This window comes from Mandrillus leucophaeus, unplaced genomic scaffold (genome assembly GCF_000951045.1).
Source record: "Mandrillus leucophaeus isolate KB7577 unplaced genomic scaffold, Mleu.le_1.0 Scaffold734, whole genome shotgun sequence".
In the NCBI taxonomy this organism is placed as follows: Eukaryota; Metazoa; Chordata; class Mammalia; order Primates; family Cercopithecidae; genus Mandrillus; species Mandrillus leucophaeus.
This window is the reverse complement of record NW_012107964.1, coordinates 382,831-407,723: the sequence shown is the minus strand read 5'-3', so window position 1 is coordinate 407,723 and position 24,893 is coordinate 382,831. Positions and strand designations below refer to the sequence as shown.

The 24,893-nt window shown below is 56.4% G+C and overlaps 2 protein-coding genes across 18 annotated transcripts in view; both read left to right on the top strand.

Moving 5' to 3' along the window:
- The first annotated feature begins 7,501 nt into the window (after window positions 1-7,501).
- Window positions 7,502-18,717, top strand: GUK1 (guanylate kinase 1). 17 transcript variants are annotated; one of them, XM_011965712.1, is made up of 9 exons: window positions 7,769-7,904; window positions 8,670-8,834; window positions 12,424-12,537; window positions 12,941-12,982; window positions 13,749-13,845; window positions 14,313-14,451; window positions 14,522-14,606; window positions 15,277-15,362; window positions 15,571-15,858. In XM_011965712.1, the coding sequence occupies exons 3-9, from the start codon at window positions 12,426-12,428 to the stop codon at window positions 15,601-15,603; spliced, it is 594 nt and encodes a 197-aa protein (XP_011821102.1). In that variant the 5' UTR covers window positions 7,769-7,904; window positions 8,670-8,834; window positions 12,424-12,425; the 3' UTR covers window positions 15,604-15,858. The 17 variants fall into 17 exon arrangements, 16 of the variants coding, with proteins under 16 accessions (XP_011821104.1, XP_011821102.1, XP_011821099.1 ...); XR_001004415.1 differs by lacking the exon at window positions 8,670-8,834 and adding an exon at window positions 18,705-18,717 and having other exon boundaries at window positions 7,770-7,904; window positions 15,571-15,783; XM_011965714.1 differs by lacking the exons at window positions 7,769-7,904; window positions 8,670-8,834 and adding an exon at window positions 7,502-7,700.
- GJC2 (gap junction protein, gamma 2, 47kDa) overlaps window positions 16,769-24,893 on the top strand; it is a 10,507-nt gene continuing 2,382 nt past the window's right edge. The window contains exons 1-2 of the mRNA XM_011965743.1: window positions 16,769-16,942; window positions 24,546-24,890. Of these exons, the coding sequence (XP_011821133.1) occupies window positions 24,565-24,890 (326 nt within the window). The 5' untranslated portion in view covers window positions 16,769-16,942; window positions 24,546-24,564. The remainder of the gene's footprint in view (window positions 16,943-24,545; window positions 24,891-24,893) is intronic.

Genomic DNA, 24,893 nt, shown 5'->3' with positions numbered 1-24,893 from the left:
GATTATTTAAGTGAGTCTTCACAACATTAAATACCTAAATTTTTGTTGACAACGCTATAACCTATATTTGCCTTTTGAAGTATTTTATTACTCTGGTTAAATCAATGACTGTTATTCCACAGTGACCTGTGATCCTATTTTAATCAAGTGTTTTAAACTTTTTTACATTTTGACAAATTTCCCAAAATCCAATTCTAAATTAAGTCTTTTTGAGTCAAGCTAATTTTGGGATATTCCAGAAGGCCTCTGGAACATCCAAAAGAGATATATCAAACCAATTATTTTCATTTGGCATATTAAATTATATGGGGGCCAGGCATGGTGGCTCACACCTATAATTCCAGCACTTTGAGGGGCCATGGTGGATGGATCTCTTGAGCTCAGGAGTTCAAGACCAGCCTGGGCAACATGGTGAAACCCATCTCTACCAAAAAACAAAAGATTAGCCAGGCATAGTGGCACACAACTGTGGTCCCAGCTACTCGAAAGGCTGAGGTGGGAGGATTGCTTGAGCCCGGTAGGTGGAGGTTGCAGTGAGCCAAGATTGCAGCACTATACTCTGTCACCCAGAGTACAGAGTGGGTGACACTGGGTGTCAGAGCCAGACTCTGTCTCAAAACAAAACTATATGGGAAGTATTGTCAAATAACTGATGCTAAGCCATCTTTGAATTATTTTTGTATGAACGTGTTATTAATATGTGTTTCATAAATTGTATAAAATTTCTAAGACTCCGGTATGTTAGCCATGATTTTGGTTATTTTGTTAAATTGTTGTATGCCACAGAAATAATTAAATTTTCTTGTCAACTGAAACATTATTATTAGGCACTCTCATCAGATCTTTACCCATGGCCATTTAAAGTCTGGTTGTTCACAGTTGATTGGTTTACAATCATGCTTTTCTAAAAGTGTTTTGCAAGCAACTATAATCCTAAAGTGGTTGTGTCTTCAAGGAGATGCATGGAAACCTTGGTGCTTTGGGAAAAACTCTCTCAAATTGGGTTTTTCCTTTGTTCTCACAGAAGAACACAGAAGACTTCTGTGATGAAAGGTGTAGGGTTTTTCACCACACACCAGGCAGCAGACACCAGCGAGGTGTCCTCCAATTCAATTCTAACACTATCTACCTGGAGATAGTGTCAGATTTCACAGGCTTGGGGCTCAGTCCTCAAGACTGCCCCCGACACTCTCAGACACCAGTTGCAAGTCCAGGTCTCGGGAATGTCTGACCAATTGGCTTCAAGCTGGGGGTGCCACAACCCTCTCTTTGGGTTTTATTAATTTGCTAGAGTGGCTCACGGAACTCAGGGAAACATGTTTTTTGTTTCGTTTTGTTTTTTGTTTTTGTTTCTGTTTTGAGACAGAGTCTTGCTCCATTGCCCAGGCTGGAGTACAGTGGCATGATCTCGACTCACTGCAACCTCTGCCTCCCGGGTTCAAGCGATTCTCCTGCTTCAGCCTCCTGAGTAGCTGGGATCACAGGCGCCCACCACCATGCCCAACTAACTTTTATATTTTTAGTAGAGACGAGGTTTTGCCATGTAGGCCAGGCTGGTCTTAAACGCCTGACCTCAGGTGATCTGCCTGCCTTGGCCTCCCAAAGTGCTGGGATTATAGGCGTGAGCCACCATGCCCAGCCAATTTTTGTTTTAACTTGAAACACAAACGCTTTATTTAAAGACTCATCTGAATTCCTGTGTGGCAGGCCAAGAATAAAATAAAGGAGAACACAGCACACCATTCTCACCGGTCAAGTGGTCGAACCCAACATCCAAGACCCAGCGAGCAGCCAAGATCAGTGCAACCTCCCGACCTCTGGCTCTGACTCCAACAGGGTGAGCACAAAGCCCTCGCACATGGAGCCTTTTACATTGTGGATGATGGAGCAGCTCGTATCCTCCATAAATTCCATGCGCATCTGCGTGCACTGTCCCTTAGAGCCAGTTCTGCCCAGAACCTTGGTGACCCTGGCCAGCTTGATAGGCTGCACGTGGCTGGTGTCCATGATGGCAGTGCGGTGGCAGTTGGGTTAAGATAACACTTACGTTTGCTGGTTTATTAAAAAGGGTATTTTTAAGGATACAAATCAACAGCGAGATGAAGAGACGCATAACGTGAGGTCTGGAAGGGTCCTAAGCACAGGAGCTTCTGTCCTCATGGAGTTAGGGTGCAACATCCTCCCAGCCTGTGGATGAGTTCTTCTTCACCTTTCTCTCAGCCTTCACATGTTCAGCTCTCTGGATGCCCCCCAAACCCTGCCCTGTGGGCCTTCTATACTTTATTGGTTGTCCATGATAGAAGCATGGACAACTGTGTCAAAACATGATTGAATTTTAAAAAAAAAGTCTGATCTAAACCTAGCAAGACATCTCCACGTCCTTCCTCCAGAGTATGGGGAAGGGCCCTTTCTGGAATGAGGGTCTTTTGATCCACAATCAGATTAGAGTCCTGCCTTGGGCAAATGAAAGAGAAGGGCAGAGATATTCTGTCTCCTGAGACCCAAAGCACCCAACATTATAACAAAAGACTGTAACAATGGTTCTTAGAACTATGACCTAGGAACTGTGGACAAAGAACTATGACCTAGGAACTGTGGACAACATCTCTACATCAGGACACCACAGATGGAAAAGACTGTGACAAGTACAAGTTTCTGATGATTTTAAGATCATACCATTGGGCTGGGTAAGAATTTCTAGAACTCTAAGGGAAAAACTAGACTCACCAAATTACTAACCCAACATCAAGCAGGACAAAAATTAATCACACAAGACTAAATGGACTGACGAATTATGGGTTTCTATGTCTTTTTAAAATTCAAAAATATTGCTGGTTCTTTCGTTTTTCAGATTTAAGGAAACATTTTCTTTTAGGCTATCTATAGCTTAAGGCAATTTGGTAACTTATACCTTTGTGAACAAAAATGGAGACATTTGCTTTTTTCTCCCTACCTGATCCTTCCAGAATTTAGAAACTACTCATGAGGATTCTTATTTTTATGACAAAATAATTATTTACATATGTTCAATAGAATCTGCTGTTGGCTGGGCATCTCAGTCTCCCAAAAGCGAGGGATTAATCCCAACACTTTGGGAGGCTGAGATGGGAGGGAAGATCACTTGAGGCTAGAAGGTTAAGGCTCTAGGGAGCTATTATTGCACCACTGTGCTCCAGCCTGGGCAACAGAGTGAGGCCCTGAAAGAAGAAGAGGAAGAAAGAAGAAAGAAGAGGAAGAAGGAGGAGGAGAATCTTCCCTCTTTATAACAGGACACAATTGGAAATATTGGATATATTATGACTGGGATATCGAAATTGAGACTGTAGATACAGACTTTGCCTGCAGTACTTACAGACACATGCTGTCTACACTGGCTTCCTAGCGTTGAAAGATTTTTAAAAGTTCATTCTGAGATTCCTGATCTAAAGTTCCAGCCAAGCAAACTTCAAAAGAGCCTATGTGGTTGATTGCTATTCTCACTGAACTTCTCTAAATAAGCAAAGCAATTTGATGAGGCTAAACATTTTGCAAACAAATTAGTCTTACTCTGATTATCTCTGGTAGAAATGAGGGGCAACTGTAAAGAGAAAATGTATGTTTCAGAAGAAAGAACATTATAGTACACTTGTTATTAGATTGTAGCCTTGTTTGTTGTTCTAGAGTTTTTGTTATCTACCTGCAGAATGGACTGGACCCTGAATTCTTCTTGTTTCCTCCAATACATGTTGACAACTCTCCACCTTAAGAACAAAACTACTAAGCTGGACAACTTGATGTAAACATCAAGGGACAAGTCTCATGCCAACGTGTGGACCATACAGAGTTCACCAAACCACCTGTTGTCATAACCAGAGACAGCCATATTACAAATCAGGACCAGAAGTTGACAATTTTACACTGTGATGCTTTTCCCCAGATATCCAAACAGGACTAGCCTCTTGCCCCTCTCAATTTTTCCTTGCTCATGCCTACCTCTTTCAGTAGTTAGAATTTCACACCAGTAGCTTCTGTGGGTTACCTGATAAAAATATTGGGGCTGTCAGGCCAGACTCTGATCTTTATGACCCAACAGACTCTTTAGTTTATTTAGTGGGTAAGTTTGGCAACATCCCTGATGCAACTGTTTGGCAACAAAGCAAACCAGACCCACTTTTTCTCACTCCCTGCCTTAATTTTACATAGATTACCTACTAGCTGAACATGAAGGGGTCTTGTGTGGTTTCTGGCACATCTTGTTGCACAAGGATAAATACATCAGGTATTGTAGACTCAGTTGCAAAAAATTAACAAACAGGCTACTTGGTTAAAATGGGTAGACCCATTTTATATAGTTTCATCTATTCAGTTTTCGTTGGTTGGATTCATGGGGACCCTGGCTAAGGAACATACTCCAAACCCTTGGTATTATCCTCCTGACAGTCACAATAGTGGTCTCCCTGGTGCACTGTATCCTTTCAAATGTTTTAAGTGTTTGCATGTGACCATCCATTGAACATCAAATGGTCCCTCTTCAGCTGGAATGACAAAAACTCAAAGAAATGCATGATCATGGCCAGGCGTAGTGGCTCACGCCTGTAATCCCATCACTTTGGGTGGCTGAGTAGGGCAGATCATGAGGTCAGAAGTTTGAGACCAGCCTAGCCAACATGGTGAAACTCCATCTGTACTAAAAATACAAAAATCAGCTGGGCATGGTGGCGGGCACCTGTAATCCCAGCTGCTCAGGAGGCTGAGGCAGGAGAATTGTTTGAACCCAGAAGGCGGAAGTTGCAGTGAGCCGAGATTGTGCTATTGCATTGGGTGACAGGGCAAGACTCCATCTCAAAAAAAAAAAAAAAAAAAAAAAAGGCATGATCATGAAGACACTGTAACCTATCAATGACGTGATGACGTGTTGAGATCAGAAACCCAAACTGATAGTAACTGAGAGAGGCACTTTTAAGTTTTGGTCAAGCTAGGTGACAGCCGGATCAAAATGGGTAAAAATTGTTTTTAAAAAATCATGGGAGGCCATTGTTTTGGACTGAGCTCTTGCGCTAGGTTCCAATAGACCAGACCAAACCAAAATTAAATCACTTATGTTAAATACCACATAAGAAAATAAATCCCAAAACAGATTAGTTTTTCCTCAGTCGGCATAATAAGGAAGTCCCTTCTGCTCTCTAATCCTTACAAAAGAGTAACCTGAAGTAAGCTAAGGTTACCAATCTGTTATTTTTCTATCTTGTTTCCTTATTCTCTTCACCTTACAAAACCCATGGTTCTGGTATCGCCCAGGCAGGGGGTTTTTATTTTTATTTTTTTGAGATGGAGTCTCGCTCTGCCGCCCAGTCTGGAGCGCAGTGGCGCATTTTGGCTCACTGCAAGTTCCACCTCCCGGGTTCACACCATTTGCCTGCCTCAGCCTCCCGAGCAGCTGGGACTACAGGCGCCCGCCACCACGCCTGGCTAATTCAGGCAAGGGCTTTTATTCTATTTTGTAGAACGAAGGCTGCCTCAATTCATGAATCACGAATAAAAGCCAACGAAACCAATGAACACATGTGACATAATTTTGCCTCTGACAGTGAACTTTCCCTTTTTTGCCTAAAAAGCTTCTCCTTGCCCACCTCCCCCAATGCAGCACCCATGGTCCGACATAGCACATATATTCCAGGTTGCAATCCCTTGTCCAACAAACTGTTTTATTAGTAGTATTTTAAAAAATAGAGACGAGGCTTTGCCATGTTGCCCAGGCTGGTCTCCAACTCCTGGGCAAGTGATCCATCTGCCTTGGCCTCCAAGAGTGCTGGGACTGCAGGCATGAGCCATGGTACAACAGCCTGGCCCCAACATATTTTTAAAAAGTTGTATTTTTTTGAAGTTTTACTTTTTTTCTTGCCCTCCTGCAGTTCACATTCAATTTTTTTTTTTTTTTTTTGAGACGGAGTCTCACTCTGTCGTCTAGGCTGGAGTGCCATGGCTCCATTTGGGCTCACTGCAACCTCCGCCTCCCAGGTTCAAGTGATCCTCCTGCCTTAGCCTCCCCAGTAGCTGGAATTACAGGGGCACACCACCACACCTAGCTGATCTTGTATTTTTAGTACACACAGAGTTTCACCATGTTGGCCAGGCTGGTCCCAAACTCCTGGCCTTAGGTGACCTGCCTGCCTCGGACTCCCAAAGTGCTGGCATTACAGGTGTGAGCCACCGCACCCGGCCTTCAATAACACTTTTTTAAAAATTTAAAATAGGCCGGGCACTGTGGCTCAAGCCTGTAATCCCAGCACTTTGGGAGGCCGAGACGGGCGGATCACGAGGTCAGGAGATCGACACCATCCTGGCTAACACGGTGAAACCCCGTTTCTACTACAAAAATACAAAAAACTAGCCGGGCGAGGTGACAGGCGCCTGTAGTCCCAGCTACTCGAGAGGCTGAGGCAGGAGAATAGCGTAAACCCGGGAGGCAGAGCTTGCAGTGAGCTGAGATCCGGCCACTGCACTCCAGCCTGGGAGACAGAGCGAGACTCCGTCTCAAAAAAGCAAAAAAACAAAAAATAAATAAACTTTAAAATAATTTTTAGAAATAGAGTCCCATGCCAGGTGCGGTGGCTCACGCCTGTAATCCCAGCACTTTGGGAGGTCAAGGTTGGTGGATCACCTGAGGTTGAGTTCAAGACCAGCCTGGCCAACATGGTGAAACCCCGTCTCTACTAAAAACACAAAAATTAGCCGGGCCTGGTGGCGGCCGCCTGTAATCCCAGCTACTCGGGAGGCTGAGGCAGGAGAATCGCTTGAATCTAGGTGGCGGAGGTTGCAGTGAGCCGAGATGGCGCCATTGAACTCCAGCCTGGGTGACAAAAGCGAAACTCCGTTTCAAAAAAGAAAAAAATAGGGTCTGGATCTGTCACACAGACTGGAGAGCAGTGACACGAACACCGCTCACTGCAGCCTCGACTTCCCAGGCCTAAGCGACTGTCCCACGTCAGCCTCCCGAGTAGCAAGGACTACAGGCACAAAAAAACTTTTTAAATTTTTTGTACAGAAGGGGTTTCCCTATGATCCTCAGGCTGGTCTCCAACTTCTGGCCTCACGCGATCCTCCCGCCTCGGCCTCCCAAAGAGCTCGGATCACAGAGGTAAGCCACGCGCCCGGCCACATTTCCCAATTAATGGTTTTTGAAGAGTGGCCGGCTTGGAACGGGTTGGCGGAGTCGTTGGTTAGTTAGGCCCCTGCAGTGTCGATGGAGGACGAAAACGGCGCTGTGACATAAAGGGGAGGAGGCGGGCTGGCGCAGCGCTGTGACGTAGCAGATGAAAGCCCGGCCTGCGCTGCACTGAGGTACTTCTCCGAAGGACAGGGTGGGACAAGTACACCGTGGGCGGGGCCGGCGGGTCGTGGCGTTAGTTCGCGCTGTGTGGAGGCGGGCCGGCGCCGCGCTGTGACGTAAAGGGGAGGAGGCGGGCTGGCGCAGCGCTGTGACGTAGCAGATGAAAGCCCGGCCTGCGCTGCACTGAGGTACTTCTCCGAAGGACAGGGCGGGACAAGTACACCGTGGGCGGGGCCGGCGGGTCGTGGCGTTAGTTCGCGCTGTGTGGAGGCGGGCCGGCGCCGCGCTGTGACGTAAGCGGGAGGAGGCGGGCTGGGAGGGCGGTGTGGTGAACGCCCCTGCGGTGGCGACAGGCCGGCGCAAGTGGAGGCGGGGCCAGCGCGGCACTGAGGTAAGTACTTCCCTAAGAGGCGGGGAGAAACGAGTCAGACATGGGCGGGGCAGGCGCCTCATGACGTCAGTCTCTCGCGCGTGCAGAGGTGGGCTGGTGCGGGGCTGTGACGTAGGTTCAGTGGGCGGAGGAGGTGGGCCCAGATGCTGCGGCGCCCGCTGGCCGGGCTGGCTGCGGCCGTCCTGGGCCGGGCCCTACCGGACGGTGAGTACGACGAGCACAGTCGCGAGGGTGACTCGCGGACGAGGCGGCAGCGGCCCCTGCGCTTTGCGGTCGCCCAGTCCACGCCGCCTCCGGATCTGCTCCTAGCCGGGACACCCTGTGACACGTTCAACTGTGGACCCTGAGAACTGGGGAGCTCTGGAGGGCGGACGGGCGGGCAACGTGGGGGAGCCCCTGTCCTGGAGGGCGGGGCGCTCCTCAGGAGCTGAGCGGACCGGCAGTTCTCGCAGCGTCGAGCTGCTCCTCTGGCGCGTAGGAGCGCTCGGTGTCTTCCCGACAGCTGGGCACGCCGCCAAAGACAGCAGCCGGGAGTCCCTATCGCTGGCCCGGCGCGGTGTGCGCTCTGGTTCCCGCCTTACTCTGCAAACCCGGGGGTCCTGGGCGGATGGAGCTGGCTATTCCAGGGCTCCCAGGATTCTGCCTGCCCCGCGGCACGGCGCAGAGATAGGGACTTGGGGAAACTGCAGACCTTTCTCCCGACGCATGAGTGTGGCATTTGGGGTTTGGATTCTCCCAAGGCCAGAGTCTGGATTGAGGTTCTTGAAGCTGCCCAGCTGCCATTCTTGAGCGTCGCCTTAGAAGTATGCCCCAGTAAGGACTGGTGTGGGAAGCAGGTGCCTTAAAGTTGATTTTGACCCTGCATGTTGTGGGCCTCGGTTTTGCCTCTGCTTGAAAGAGGCCAGTCCTGGTACCCCGGGCTGGGTCCTGCTCTGCTGTCCCTGGGCTCATGGCCCCTTCCTGTCTCAGGCTTGCTCTGCCCTTTGCCCAGGGTTGCTGTCGAGGACCCTGTGCAAGACTCGGCCTGTTTTTCTTTCTCCCTGATGGACAGACCCAAACATAGCCGCGCAGCATCGTGAAGGGCTGGGGTTTTCACGGGTCTGTGGCTCTGGAAGGGCCCGGTTTCCCCAGGAGGTAAAGGAATGTTCCTGTCCCCCTGGGGGAAAGAAAGTGAAAACGAAAGCGCCCTGGCTGCTCCTGGCGTGGTCCCATTTAAAACGAGGTTGCTGAAGGCTAGGACGCATGCTACCCAGATGTGTGCCCAGAGACCCTGCATCCAAGAGCAGCCGCCTGGACCACCAACCTCCCCTTCATCCAGCCGACCCAGCCCAGAGCCCAGGCCCACGTCTAGTGGATTGTGTCTTACGAGAGGCCAGGCAGGGGCTGACATCTCTCCTTTCTCAGAAGGTCGAGCCCTCTATTAGCATCTCCTGGAACAGTGGGCAGAGGGCAAGGTGGTGACTCTGTTCAGTCCTTAGGATGGTTGGAAGCCGGAAGGAGGAGATTCTGCCGCCAGAGCAGGAAGTGCCTTTCCAGGAAAGCGGCTGCTGGGGCAGCATGGGAGCCCAGTCCAGGGAGCGTTCTGGCAGAGATCATTCCGGAACGTGGATCTGCGCCGGCGGCTCCCAGGAGACCTTCCATCTCGGAGCTCCTGTGGAGACCACGTGCCTGGCAGGTCCTTACAGTTGTGGGTTGTGTGGCTTCTTGCCAGGCAGCTGACTGGGGTTTGCGACTGTGGGTTGGTGAGAGTGGAGAACACAGAATGTTGTTTGCTGGAATGCTTCTCTCTGCCCACAGGAAGACACCTTTGGCATGTGTATTCTGGTCAGGGCAAAGTCAGGTTCTGTGGTTTCCACCCCAAGATTGTAGGAGCCATGAGGCCTGGGCCACAATTTTCTCCCTTGGTTGTGCTCCGTGAAAGGTGGCTTTGGTGTCCGCTCTGCCACTGGTCTCTCCCCAGGCAGGCAGGCAGGCATCCTGTGCCCCCACCTTGTCTCCAGTGGTGGTGTGGCTGTGCTTCTGCAAGGCCCGCATCCACTCACTGTCTGCCCTCTGCACACTCTGGCTGGCCAGGGCCCCCAATAGTCTGCTCATTGTGCCCTCACGCTTGGGCAGAGCCGAACTCGGGACCCAGGAAGAGCAGAGTGTTGGCCCGCCCAGAGTTCTTGGCAATTGGTGTATCGTGTGTGCCTCGTGCCCTGTGCTGGGTGAGAGTGGGCACAGCTGTGCAGACAACGCCCTTGGCGAGGCTGGAGCCTGGACCCCTGCCTGGCAGCACCTGGGCGAACTGGTATCTTCTGCCTGTGGGTCCAGCCTCACCTTGGTAGCTTAGTGCTCCCTCAGGAGGAAGGAGGGGAGGCCTGGTCAGTGGAGGTCACCGCTGTGTTTCCTTCCGTGTGAATTTGTAGTCACGTACCATCTAGGTTCAGACCCGAAAAGCTTGGAGCCAGGGGCTGGGGGAAACAGGGCAGGACCAGCCTCGGGGTAGCCCTGTTGGGCCCACCAGTGCCATGCTGGCTGTGGGTTGGCAGGGTGGAATGACCGTAAGAAGGGCCAGCTCTGGAGCAACAGGGCAGAAGCTCACATGGGGTCCAGCCCACAGGACCGTCTGAGTAGTGCTCCCATATCGGGTTCTTTGAAGCGCGTGATCTAGCTTAACTTTTTCTCCTTCGTATTGGAAAAGTCACCATAAGATCATCAAGTCTTAATTTGTGTGATCGTGATGCTTCAAGTAGGTGTGTAGCTATTGCTGGATGTGTCCTGAGAACTGCACCCCTTCCACCCTGGCGAGAAGCAGGGGCTCCAGAAATTTATGCAAGTGGCATGGCTCATTGATTGTGGGAGACTCTGGGGGGCTCCTAGCTAGTGTATTATGGGAACCAGGCTGTGGGGGTTGCAGGGCTTACTGACTGGGAGAAGCTGAATGGATGAAGAACCCTGGCCACTGTGGTGCGTGCTGATGGTTGGCTGGCACATAGAGGAGGTGGCAGGGCTGGAGAGGCCTGAGCTAAGCGCAGGAGCAAGTTCTGTGGGTGGGAGAGCCAGGAGGGCATGGAGGGCATGCTGAGATGAAAACGACATGTGCTTGTGACAAAAAGCCCAGAAGAGGCAGTAAGGAGGGAGGAGTCTATCCCTTACGGAGAGCACATGGACTTCTGGGTGGGTGCCCTGCAGTTCCCTTCCTCCTGAGTCTTTTTAACTGGGGGTCTGGGGTCAATCAATGACATGTATGCGTGTGCATGTGTGCCTGTGTGGGTACATACGTGTGGTGTGTGTGCATTTGTGTGCATGTGTGTGCTGTGTGTGCATGCATGTGTGTGTGTTTGTGGTAGGTTTGTGCACACATCCTGCATACCTTTGTGCTTGGGAGTGGCATGTGTGTGGTGGGTGTCCCTGTGCATGATGGAGTTGCAGCCGTGGTGCATTTGTGAGATTACCTCGGTGGCCTAAATTGGGGATTAGGAGGGCATCCTCAGGTCCTTCCCGCTGTCTGCTCGTCTGCCCACAGGCGGCTGTGCCCCAAACAGGAGGAGGCCATCCACGCCTTGCCTGAGTTGTGTCCAAGGTTTGCGCGTCGCCAGGGGTCTGTCCACTTCCCTCTGCCCCAGTCCCTGAACACAGCTGCAGTGCATGGCACCACTCCTCAGCTCTGCTCTCCACCCCAACTCGAAGACGCTGTCCCCACTCCCCCCACGTGGGCTGGGAGGTCAGGGCAGGTGCAGGTCTTGGGACAGGAGCTGGAGCCGTCTTTTCCTTCCTGCACAGCCGCAGAGCAGGTGGACAGGGCTGCTTCCCTGCAAGGGCTGAAGGCCAGGCCCCCTGGGGATTTATTCCTGGCTTAGAAGGGCGGGGCCAGAAGCAGGCGTGGTGGGGATTAGGGACTCAGCACCCTCAGCTCTCAGTCCAGCAGACAGACCCGCCCCAGGCTGGCCACAGAGGCCGCACCCCAGCAAACAGGTAGGCGCTGTTCCTGGGGAGGATTCCCACCAAGCAAAGGCCAGCTCCCGGGCCCTTACCTGCCACAAGTGTCCAAGCTAGGATCCTGTTTGCCGTCCCCTTGGAGGCTGGGAGGGAGACCTCCAACCCCCTCCTGGCATTACCAGCATCACAGATAGGAGTCCCAAGTCCGATGAGAAGTTCCTGGAATGGGCATAGATTCAGCAGATCTTGACAAGGCCATATCTGCAGGGTATGGTGCCAGAGGACAGAGGTGGGACAGGGACATTTCCATTCCAGACCTAGCAGCCCAGCACTCAGCATCATGCATGGGAGCAAATGGCTGGGCTCCTGGGTGGGGTGGGGGTCTCAGGGCAGGCTCCCAGAGGGCTTGGAGGTGACTCCACCAGGTGGGGACGGTAGCGCCCGGGTAGGGTGTGATCAGAGTAGATAGCATCGCTTACCAGGGACCCCTGGGGAGGCTGACAGGGTCAGTGGGTTCAGTGGTGGTGGATTTCAGTGGGGGGCTCCCCTGCTGAGAACCCAGTAAAGCTGGCCTTCCATTCGTCTCCCGTGTGCCCAGATCCTGGTCTGAGGGCCACTCTGTGCATGCCGGGCCTTCCAATGTGACAGAGGTCAGGGGGAAGAATACCCAGGCTCTCAGGAGACTCTTAGGCCAATGTCTCCATCCCTGGGTCAGCCCTTTCCTGCCATGAAGGCAGAGGCAGCTCAGCAGGTGGGGGCCAGAGGCCACTCTGCTATCCACAGCCTCTCCTCTCACCCCCAGGCATGTCGGGCCCCAGGCCTGTGGTGCTGAGCGGGCCTTCGGGAGCTGGGAAGAGCACCCTGCTGAAGAGACTGCTCCAGGAGCACAGCGGCATCTTTGGCTTCAGCGTGTCCCGTGAGTCCAGGGCTCTTGCAGGGGGATGCGTAGACCTCAAGGCTGCTGAGTAGTCCCAGCAGCCTGTGAGCAGGCCAGGAGCCTGAACCCAACAGGCACACTCACCCTGCAGACTGTCCGCACTCTTGCCCACTTCCTACCACACAGAACCTGAGGTTATTGCACTCCTGCTGTTCCACGTGCCTGTGTCTCCCTTCCCTGGGTCTGTTGAGTGCTGATAACTGGGCTGCAGTGTCTCTTTCTGGGAGAACCCTCGCCTTGTAGACTCCTGCGCCTTCCCAGCTGTGTGCTCCACTGGCTGCCTGCATCCTGGGGCTCAAGTGCTGTCGGGACCGCAAGGGGAACGCTGGGTGGGGCAGTGCGCTCTGAGCAGTCCCTGATGGGTGACAGGTCTCTCTGCTAGATACCACAAGGAACCCGAGGCCTGGCGAGGAGAATGGCAAAGGTGAGTGGGGTGGGGCCCTGTGGCTGGAGCACCCCCAGTGTGAGCAGGGCTACTGGGCCCTACAGCTGTGTTGGCTGTGCTGCCCATCTCCTGCCCCCGTTGATCCCTCATCTGTGAGATGGGTCCTTGCCTCCAAGAGCCAGTGAGCTAAATCAGGGTGTCAGTGTCACAGTGCGGTGTCGCCTTCCTTGGGTACAGTGTGAGAGGCCAGCCAAGGCCTGGGGCTGTCTTCCTCCCACCCTGGAGGCGGCCACAGTGCTGCTGTCCCCAGCCCTGTCCTGGGCTTATCAGCACTTTTGAGCTGTCTTCTGGGGTCCTGGTAAAAAGGGCTACTCTGCCTGCCTGATTCAAGACAAGGGACCCCCTTCCCAACAGCACCCCTGCCCCGTAATATGCAACCCAGTGGTCTCCAGTCACCCCACCACATTATCCCCTCTGTAACCTGATGGTCACCAGTTCCCCCACCACCTTCCCCCAGCACCTGTTGATCTCCAGTCCCCACTCCCCCCACCACCAACTCCCAACTCCCCCGCTGGAACCCAGTCTCGTATCTCCATCAGTGAGGACAGTGTGAGAAATGGTGTCTGGCTCAAGCACTTGGCAGCACTTGAGGGGTCCTCAGACGTCTCCTGCCCGGCAAGGATCTGACCGAAGCAGTCGTGGGCGTGGGAGGGGCCTGCAAGCATGCCTGGGTTGGGGGCGGCTGGCCCTGGAAGCCCTGGTGCAGGTCCAGTCTGCCCTCTGGACTGCCCCTCCTCTTCCCCAGATTACTACTTTGTAACCAGGGAGGTGATGCAGCGTGACATAGCAGCCGGTGACTTCATTGAGCATGCCGAGTTCTCAGGGAACCTGTATGGCACGAGGTGGGCCACACGTGGGTGCGGGTGGGCTCCCGGGATTGCTGTGGGCGGCAGGGGTTCAGGTAGTGCCTGCTGCCTGCCCGCCATCCACACCACCCGCCCCATGGTTGTGAATGTGGCCAGGTTGTGGCCCAGGGCCAGGCTCCCAGGTCTGTGGCCCTGTGGTGGCTCTTTCACGAGATTACTGGGCCCGGTCCTGCCACCATGCGTTGTCCTGGCAGGGTGAAGGGTACACAGGACACCTCGTGCTTACTACAGGCACCTTGGAGAGTGGGTGGTCTGTGTTCCCTGTAGGTGGGGCAGGGTGTGGGGGTAGCAGGTTTGAGGTGCTGTGGGGTGCTGGGTTCACGCCAGGCCTAGGCTTAGCTGTGGGAGGAGAATGCTGGGCCTGGGAGGACCTGGGTGTCCCTGAAGCTCTTGTAGGCCTCAGAGAGCCCTGGCACCCCTGCTGACCTGGCACCTGCCTCCAGCAAGGCGGCGGTGCAGGCCGTGCAGGCCATGAACCGCATCTGCGTGCTGGACGTGGACCTGCAGGGTGTGCGGAACATCAAGGCCACCGATCTGCGGCCCATCTACATCTCTGTGCAGCCGCCCTCACTGCATGTGCTGGTGTGTGCTGGGCAGGGTTGGGGGCTGGGGGTCAGGGCATGCCAGGCTCTGACTGCCACCCCCTTTTTAGGAGCAGCGGCTGCGGCAGCGCAACACTGAAACGGAGGAGAGCCTGGCGAAGCGGCTGGCTGCTGCCCGGGCCGACATGGAGAGCAGTGAGTGTGCCGTGGGACTACCAGGGCATGCCAGGAGGGGAGTCGGGGTTCTGAGACCTTTGGCACCAGGGACCCTGTGGGTCCCCAGACTTTCTGACATCTGGAGTCCCTGTGAGGGTCCTCAGACCTCCCAACTACCTCCCAACACCTAGAGTCCCCGTGAGTGTCCCCAGAACTCACCCCAGTCACCAAGGGTCTCATTGAGGGTTCTCAGATTTCCTTCTGTTACCTAGAGTCTCCGTGAGGGCCCCCAGACCCCCCATCACCCAGGGTCCCATGAGATGTCCCCTGCCTTCTAGCCCCGGGGGTGTCATGTACATCCTCTTACAGCTGTCGCTTCTCCTCTGGGTCTGACTGCAGCCCACAGGAAGAGGGCATTTAATGTTCTGCTGTGTGTATAGAGGACACTGCAACCCCTAACCAGAGTCCTGATGGTTGCTGGTGTCCAGACCCAAGGTTTGGGGCTCCAGAGAGAGCAGGAGGGGTACCTGAGGACTGAGTCCCAGGGGGCGGCCCTTCCCTACCCTGCACAGGCCCAGCTGGGCTGGAAAGCTGTCACACAGCCACAGCGAGGACAGCCGCAAGCCAGTGGGCTGTTCTGGGGGTCATGTGGGAGTTGGGGTGGGGCTGCATGGGCTCACTGTGCCCTGACCCCAGGCCCCACCCACAGGCAAGGAGCCCGGTCTTTTTGATGTGGTCATCATCAACGACAGTCTGGACCAGGCCTACGCGGAGCTGAAGGAGGCGCTCTCTGAGGTGGGCCCATCCTTGTGCCTACCTGGGCAAGGCCCAAGGGGAGGCCTTGGGGCCAGGCCTTTGTTGTCCAGGAGGCCACTGAGGTCAGATGGGACAGTCCTACCCAAGCACTGGCATGAGACACCAAGGTCCACTGTGGAGGAAGAGCAGGAAGCCCAGCCCTTCCTGGATACCAGCCCTCCCAACTCTCTTTCTTCCTCACTGGCAGGAAATCAAGAAAGCTCAAAGGACCGGCGCCTGAGGCTTGCTCTCTGTTCTCGGCACCCCAGGCCCATACAGGACCAGGGCAGCAGCACTGAGCCACCTCCTTGGCAGGTGATAACGGCAGCTCTGTGCCCTTGGCCAGCACATGGAGTGGAGGGGATGCTGCCCCTGTGGTTGGAACATCCTGGGGTGACCCCCGACCCAGCCCCACCGGGCTGTCCCCTGTCCCTATCTCTCATGCTGGACCCGGGGCTGATATCCTAATAAAATAACTGTTGGATTAGAAAGTCCATAAATGAGTGGAACGTGGCCCCGAGGTTGGTGGAGCCCCATCCTGATCGGGCCCCATCCTGATCAGGCCCCGAGCTCCAGCAGCCCACCCTAACCACCAGCCCCAAGGAGGACCACCAGGTGGCCTTTGCCTAGGCATCTGCTGCCTGTCGGCTCCTGGCTGCCACCCCAAGGCAGCATCATGCTTGACTGGCAGCCAGGGAAGGTGGCAGGGCTGGTCCCAACCCGCCTGGTGGGCCAGCAGGTGGAGAGCAGGCAGCGGCTGCACCGGGCAGCCTGAGGCTGCAGGGGTGGGCCCTGAGGGCTGCCTCTTGGTGCCCGAGCTCCTGTGGATCTGGCATGGGCCAGAGCTTCCAGGAGAGGCCTCTGAGCTCTGACAGCTGGAGGTTCTAGACCTCAAGGCATAGGGGATTCCTTGAGGGAGATGCCCCTCCCCTCGCGGCCCTGGGGGCTGTGTGTTGTGTGTGGGGAGCCTGTGGTCAGGCCACCTCCCTCCTTCCCCTGTGCTCCCCCAGCCTGCCTGTCTAAGGCGGCACAGGGTGGTGCTGCCGGCCACCCCTAGGGTCAGCCCCAGCCCTGTTCTGATCCTAGGTGAGGTGCTTCTGGGGTGGGGTGCAGACAGATGGGTGGGAGAGAGGGAGGCAGGCAGGGCGCCCGGCCGGAAATGGGGGCGGGGAGCAGAGTCCCCGCCCAGAGCCCAGACTGGGGCCTCCGGAGGATACAGTCCAGAGCCGCCCAGGCGGCTGGGCAGGGGAGGGGAGGGGAGAGGAGGGCAGGGGAGGGCCCGGGCAGCCCCCAGAGGCTTGCTCCAGGACAGGTGGACTGAGCTTCGGAGGCTGGGGCTGGCCTCTGACCTGCTTGGGCCTGGAAAGCCCTGCCCGCTGCCCTGCCCCCCAGGACAATCAGGGATTCAGACCCTGAGGCCGAGGGGGGAACAATGGGGCCCTTGAGGGCCCCTCCTCCAGCCCCCATTGTGCTTGGTGGCGAGAGGTGGCCCTGGCTCGGCCACACACCCTCGGGGAGGACCAGCATCCAAGCAGGTGGAAGGGGTCTGAGGGAGACTGGAATTTTCTGGCCTGGAAAAGGTAGGGTGCTGGGGTCCATGTATGTACCTCATGGGGCTGGGGGCTGTTGCCCTAGGAGACAGCCTCACCCTGTGCTCCTGACCTTGAGTCTCCGAAGGAGGGAGGGCTTCCTGAGGACCAGCCCCAGGAGGGTGCACTCCTTGCACCTGCCACCCTCTCCTGGGCTCCGCTGCTCCACGCAGATGGTGGGGTGTCCCCCGGCTCCGTGTCTGTGTCCTTCAGGCCCAGCTGCCTTCACCGCAGGATGGGCACCAACTTGCGGGGTCTGCTCTGGGACAGCTGGCAAGTGGGAGGGGGCTGCCTTCAGTACCTCCCCCAGCAGCTGGGGCCCCTCAGGCAGCGGTAGGACTGGCCTCTGAAACACCAGCCAGCTGCATTGTGTCCAGGCCCACTCTCCTACCCTCAGCGGCCACCTGGACATGAGGGGGCTGGCCTGCCCCTTGCACAGACAGACCTGGGGCCCTACTCAGTCTCCTTCATAGAAGACCACAAGCCAATAAGCTTGCACTGGGGCCCAGCCTAGGTCTGAAGCGCAGCAGACCCTGTGGTCAAGGAGCCATCCCCAGTGCTCGTCAGTGCTGTGATTAACTGGGTGGAGGCCCCCCCTGGGGTGCTGGAGCAGGCCCTCAGTGCAAGGAAGGGGCAGCATGGCTGAGGAGTGGGAGGCCCGCATCCCGCGGGGAGGGTGAAGCACCCCAGGGCTGATGCACAGGGAGGCCACAGCCCAGGCATGGGGGCCCCCATCCTGGAGCTGGATGGCAGTGAGCCCAGGATTCCTGGCTGCTGGGCATTCAGGAGGGAAGAGACGGGTTCGTGGACCCTGAGGGGAGCAGGTGGAGAGCAGGGACAGGCTTAGGAGGCTGGGGTAAGCATCACCCCCTCACTCCCACCATGCATACCCCCCAGGGCTCCATTTCTGGAGAATGTGTGGTCAGCTCGAGGCCTGCAACAGCCCAGGAGGCTGGCCGGGGGGAGCTGTCCAAACTGCAGTGATGACACACTCCCAGCCTGACCCAGGCCTAACTTGACCCCTTGGTCCACCTCCAGGGGAGGAACAGCCCCTCACTTCTGGGCCTGACAGCTCTGTACCTGCTTGGGACCCCGAGGGAGGGGACTTGAGAACGGGCTGCAGGAGGGCCCACACATTGACAGTGTCAATTGCCAACAACCCGAGGGGGAAGAGGGCTCCATGGGGGAGGAGGCACCAGCCTGGATGTTGCCTCACCAGCTGCACCTGTGCATGGCCCTGGCAGGGGCTGGGGACCCCACAGACTCGTACCCCCACACCATGTTCCTCAGTGTTCCCTCACTCCCCTGGCATTCCTGAGCACCATACCCGTGCTCTTGGGCTCCTGGGGATCTGGTCAGTTTAGGAGCTGTGGCAGGCCACGTGAGGGGAGCCATGATGTGGGCAGGCACTTGGGGTCTTGGTGGGGGCACCTTGCGTTCCTGGACCTGGGGGAAACTCCCTGAAGGAGGCGTGTGGTGAGGCTGAGTCTGAATAGGGAGGGTTCATGGCTATGTGTGAGAGTGAGTGTGTGAGCCCAGCTCTATGTTGAGCTCGGGCAGCAGTGTACATGTGGGAGTGTGCACTGCTTATGTGTGGAGGGTTGGAGGGAGGAGCGTGCACTGTGTGTACACGTGAAGGATGCATGAGGATGGCTGGTGCCCACAGCCAGTGGGCCTACAAGCTGCACAGGCAGGACAGCGAGGCCGGCCACGGAGCTGCTGGGGCAGAGTGGGTGTGGAAGGAGGGTTCCAGGCTTGGGGCTTGGGTCCTGGGGGGCCGAGCTCTGCACCTCCCTCTGGACCAGGGCATCCAGAGGAGCATGACTGAGGGTGCACTTGGGGCTGACCATCCCAGGGCCTGGGCTGTCCAGGACAGGCAGCTGGGGGCTCAGGCAGGGACATGGAGGACAGGTACGGGAGCTGCCACCACAGAGCTGAGCTCTGGGCATCAGGGTAGGGGGCTACGGCCTGTTGGGGGTGAGGAGAAATTGAGGCCTGAGGGTGGGTGAGCGCTGTACACCCCCTGAGTGAGGACCGTCCCCACACAGGGCCCCGCAGTGGAGTGCAGGGGTAGGAGGGGACTGTGCCTGCAGGAGCCCCAGGGAAGTGGGACTGGGAATCTGCTTTGGACTGAGTGGACAAGTGACAGCACAGTGCCTGCCATGCGCTGGGGTCCCATCATTTTCAGGGAGGGGAGGAGCCTGCCCCAGGGTCCCACCTGGTGAACTGTGTGCGTGGGTACCTGTCTGGTGGCTGCCCTTAACTGCAGAAAACACCCGTGCTTCATGGCCTGCCCTGGGAGGGTCTGCAGATGGAATGAAATACCTGGGCCCCTGACCCTGTGCTACAGACCTGGCAGGGCGGGGCTTGTTCCGCTGTGTCCCAGGACCCTCATTCAGACCCAGGATGAGCAGGAGGTTGATGGGGGAGGAGGTCCGGCTCTGACTGGTGTCCTGAGGTGCCAGGACACCAGGACACCGGTCAGAGCTGGCCCAGCCAGGTTTGCAGACAAGTGGCCTCGGCTTGGGCCTGCTTGCCCTGAAACCCTTCCCAGAGGTGGCCCCCACTGTGAGCCCCCATGGTGAGCCCCTTGGCTCTTGCCGCACACCCTTTGAAGCCCTTCCTGTGAGTCCCTGATGGCACCAGGGTGAGACCGTCCCCACTGTGAGGCCCCCTTTTACACCCTGGCCTAATAGCGAGCCCCCGTGAGACCCTGGTCCCCAGTATGAGAACCCTGTGAGCCCCCGGCCCTCCACCAATGCCCACATCCTCCTCTACTTCCCACAGCCTTCCCTGGGGCTGACCCTGCCTTACTACTCCGAGACCTGGGTCAGGCAGCGTCCTGGCTGCTGGCCTCCTGTGGCCACCCCCCTACCTCTCCCTGACATACATTACTAACCCCAGCAGCTCCCTCCTCCCAGACTTTGAAGCCCAAGGGTGCTTCCAGCTCTTTGACCAAGCTGAAGCCCCTCCCCACCAATCCTCATTCTGGGCACCCTGGAGGTGTAGCTTTGGGGTGAGATCTCTTGGACTTGTGTGCACATAGTCTACAAATCGCGGGCCTGGCTCCCTGGAGGCCAGCACCCCTCCCCTCTCCTCCTGAGGGCCTCCACCAAACCCCTGCTGACAACCTCATTCTGCAGCACTATCCCAGGGCCTGGGCTGTCCAGGACAGGCAGCTGGGGGCTCAGGCAGGGACATGGAGGACAGGTACGGGAGCTGCCACCACAGAGCTGAGCTCTGGGCATCAGGGTAGGGGGCTACCATCAAAAAAAAAAAAAAAGGAGATAGGGTCTCGCTCTGTCACCCAGGCTCGAGTGCAGTGGTGTGATCTCGGGTCACTGCTATCTTCCCTTCCTGGGTTCAAGTGATTCTCCCACCTAAGCTTCCCGAGTAGCTGGAACTGCAAGTGCACCACCATGCCTGGCTAATTTTTGTATTAAGAGCACATTTCTTAAAATAAATAAATAAAAATTGCCAGCATGGTGGCATGTGCCTGTAGTCCCAGCTACTCAGGAGGCCAAGGTGGGAGAATTGCTTGAGCTCAGTAAGATTTACAGAAATGGCTAGGCGTGGTGGCTCACGCCTCTAATCCCAGAGCTTTGGAAGGCCGAGGCGGGTGGATCACGAGGTCAGGAGATCGAGACCATCCTGGCTAACACGGTGAAACCCTGTCTCTACTAAAAAACTTCAAAAAGTTAGCTGGGTGTGGTGGTGGGCGCCTGTAGTCCCAGCTACTTGGGAGGCTGAGGCAGGAGAATGGCGTGAACCTGGGAGGCGGAGCTTGCAGTGAGCTGAGATCATGCCACTGCACTCCAGCTGGGCGACAGAGCAAGACTCCGTCTCAAAAAAAAAAAAAAAAATTTGCAGAAATGTTGTGAGGATAGTGCAGACTTCTTATAGACCCGACACCCAGTTTCCCTGTTGCTGACGTCTTGCATTAGCGTGACATGCTCCTCATAATGAATGGACCAGTATCGATGAGCTGGGGTTAACTGAGGTCCTTGCTGTATGCAGATGTCCTTGCCTCTCCCCTCAGGGTCCTTTTCTGCCCCACCATGGATCCCACATGGCATCAGTCACCGTGTTTTCCTGGGCTCCTCTTGGTTGCAGCAGCCTCCTGGGTCTCCTTGTATGGGATGTCCTTACTGTCTGGATGAACACTGGCCAGATGTTCTGTAGGATGCCCCTTGGGTGGGATCCCTTTCAGCCTCATGTTTCCTTATGAGTCCTCAGGGGGATGGATTTTGAGAGGAAGACCATGGAGTTGATGTAACCTTCCCATGAGATGCTGTGAAGCATCCACACCATCCACGATGCTTGTGATGGCACCTTGGCTGCCTGGCCAGGGTTGGTGTAGGATTCGTGCTGCAGAGGCGTTCTCCCCCTTTCCCTCCCATACCCTCTGAGGCCAGGTTACCAGGTGCAGCCCACAGGTAGGGCTGGGGGTCACGCTCCCCTCCAGTACACATGGCTGCTTTGGATTGACTGTGCACAGGGGAGCTGTCTCCTGTCCCCCATTTGGTTATACATTCAGTCAGGTACCTTGGCTTCTAATCTATGTCAGTCTGTAATCTGTAACACAAGACTACTTGATTTCTTTCACTGCTTAGAGGGATCCAGTCTCAGGCACTGGGCGCTGTACATGCAGGTGCTGCTTGCACTGACTTCCTCTCTTGACACTACAGTTTACTCCAGGCTCTCCTGTACTTTCGCAGCCCCAGCCCTAGGGTCTGCCAGTCCCCCACTAGGGGTTCCTGATTCCTGTGATTGGGAGTGGAGGTAGGAACCAAGGCCTGGGCCCCAGGTAGGTTCTTGCTCCTAGGGTGTTTTTGCATTGAGGCCTTTGCAGGCGCCAGAGCAAAGGTGTGTGTCTGAACCCAGGTGCATTCACACATCTATATTTTCTATAAAACTGCCCACGTCTCTGTGAGACACCTTGCGGTCTCCAGCTGTGATCACATGGAATAGTCACCAGCAGTGTGGAAGGCCGTGACACAGCGACAGCCTCAGGGAAGGGCTGAACCTGTGTGTGTGCGCCTGTGCATGTGTGTGTGGCGGGGCCAGGCAGCAAAGGCTCCTGGTGGGAGTGGGCTTCAGCCAGTGTGGGAGCCGTGGGCAGAGCACACGAGGGGATATCTGGAGCCAGGTGTGGAGTGGGGGCAGGGGACCTGGCACTGGGGCAGGCGAGGCCACGGCATTTGCTCTGGTTAGGAGTCAGGGGCGGGGCAGGAGGCCTGCTGGGTGGGTGTCCTAATGCTCCCCAGGCTTGCAGGCAAGGAGTGAAGTGCCTGAGGCCCTGCAGGCGGGGCCGGGGGAGCCAGGCTCAGGATTGGCTGGGGTGGAGAAGCTGCTCTGCAGGGCAGAGTGGCATTTGGGTGTGGCCCTCTGGCACTGGCTGTGCCTGCTGGGCATCTGAGTGCCCATGTTGGGGGTAGAAGCAGGCCCCGGAGAGAATTACGGGCTGGAGGTGTGGATCTGGGGGTCCCCATAGGTGTGGCCCTCAGACCAGGACCTGGGTTCTTCCAGGTTATTCCCAGGACCACTATGTGGGTGCAAGTGACACAGCACCCCAGAGCGAAGCGCCAGCTCTCAGACACCAGGGCACATCAGCCCAGGGCCGAGCCACGGTGGTCACCAGAGCTAGTCGATGGCGCCATTTCCTCAGCTGAATCAAGGAAGCCACTCGGCAGTCAGCCACAATGAGAGTGCTCACACCATGGGCAATGGCAGGCGCCATCACTGCAGGCTGCCCCCAGAGAGCTATTTGTTCAATATTGTCCCCACACAGCTGGGCAGGCTGGCCCTGGCACCGAAGGCCTCCTGCCCCATCTCTCCTTTGAGCCTGCTCTGTCTCAGGTTCCTGTCGGGCTGGAATCAGTGGGCCTCAGCCTGCTGTGATGGGTCAGGCGGGGAGGGAGGGGGGCCCTGCCTACCAGAGCCAGGGGGATAGGGGAGGTGGCCCCAGGGCTGGAGTGTGCCAGCCTGTGCATATGCGTGTGCCTGATCACATGTGTGTGTGAGTGCACGGGTCTGTTTGCATGTGTGTGCATATATGTGTATGTGGTTGTGCATACATATGTCTGCATGTGTGTGCATATGCACAAGTGTGTATGTGGCACTGTTTTTTCATGCATGTGTGTCTGCATGTGAGTGCAAACAGGCATGTCTGTGGATGTACACTGGTGATAGTTTGCACATACACATCTGTGTTTGCATTGACCCTGTTTGCATGTGTATCTGTGCATGTGTACGTGTATGCATGTGTGTGTGCATGTGTATCTGCATATGCATTGTGCATGTTCATGCATATGCACGTGTGTGCATGTGTACATGTGTCTGTGGATATGTATCTGAGTGTGTGTGCACATGTGAATGTGTGGCTCTGAGGGGTACTGCACAGATGTGAGGAAGCAGGGCCACTTCCCCAGGAACCCTGACTGCCCCCTCTTCCTGCCCCGGGTGGGGAGGCCTCAGCTGCATAAAGAGGCCGGGAGCCTCACCAGCGACTGCTGCTGGTCCCACACCTGCCACCGCTGCCTCCCAGGCCAGGTACAGGGAGAGGGCCAGAGGCAGAGGGAGCTAAGGGGTCTCCTGCCCCAGCGACCCAGGAGCAGGTACTGGCCCCAGGGAAACCGCCAGGAGAGGGTGGGCAGGGGAGCTGTAGGAGCTCTCCCTCCTTGGAGCACAGTCCCTGGTGCACAGCCCTCTCCTGGGGGCACTTGCCCACCTTGGGCTTGGCTGGCCTGTGGCATAGCTGTCTCTGAGGGTCGCAGGTGCTGAGTGTGGCCTTGCATTACTGGGTCTGTAACCTCGCTGGACACCGTCCCTCCTGGACGGACGCCTGGCTTCATCCTGACCCCAGCTGGGGACGGTCTGGGTTGAGATCATGGAGGACCAGGAACCTAGATTGGGCGGGCGGAGCCCTGGAACCCTGGGCACCTGAAAAGGGCAGCGGGACCAGCCGGGGGCTGGAGGGAGGATGGAGGATTTTGCGGAGGCGGAGGGACCCTGACGACCCCTGTCCTGGGTATGGAGGGAGGCTGAGCAGGGCCTCTGGCGGCCGAGGGGCTATGGGGATTGTGGACTGGTGGCACTTTGGGGTCTGGGATCTGATGGTGGGGCAGGCACGGGGGGCTGTGAAGGACTGAAGGCTGATGGGGCTGCAGGGTCTTGGGGTCTAGGGAGCTGGAGGGGCCAGGAGGGATTGAGTAGCTAGGCAGGCTGGGGAGACCCTTCGGATGCTGAAACTCTGTGGGACCCTCTCCAACAACCTGGATGCGGCTGGGGCTGGGCTGGTGGTCATGGGTGCAGCGGACACTGAGACCACCAGTCCCCACATTTGAGTAGTGCTTGCCTCAGTGTCCCCATCTGCCTCCTGAAGGCAGTTCACCCAGCTGGGGCCCTGCATCTGCACAAGCAGGGGCGGATCAGGTGGGGGCTTCCACTTCCGTTTAAGGTGGCAAGCTCCACGTCATCGGCTGTGTAAGCAGAGGGGCCAGCCGCAAGGCAAGCCTGGAGCCCCAGCTCTGAGCTCTGAGCTCCGCGGGCTCCTAAGTGCGGGCCCCTGGCTGACCCCCACTCCGCCCCACAGGACCCGCCCGCCCGCCCCTATGACCAACATGAGCTGGAGCTTCTTGACGCGGCTGCTGGAGGAGATCCACAACCACTCCACCTTCGTGGGTAAGGTGTGGCTCACGGTGCTGGTGGTCTTCCGCATAGTGCTGACGGCTGTGGGCGGCGAGGCCATCTACTCGGACGAGCAGGCCAAGTTCACCTGCAACACGCGGCAGCCAGGCTGCGACAACGTCTGCTACGACGCCTTCGCGCCCCTGTCGCACGTGCGCTTCTGGGTCTTCCAGATCGTGGTCATCTCCACGCCCTCGGTCATGTACCTGGGCTACGCCGTGCACCGCCTGGCCCGTGCGTCTGAGCAGGAGCG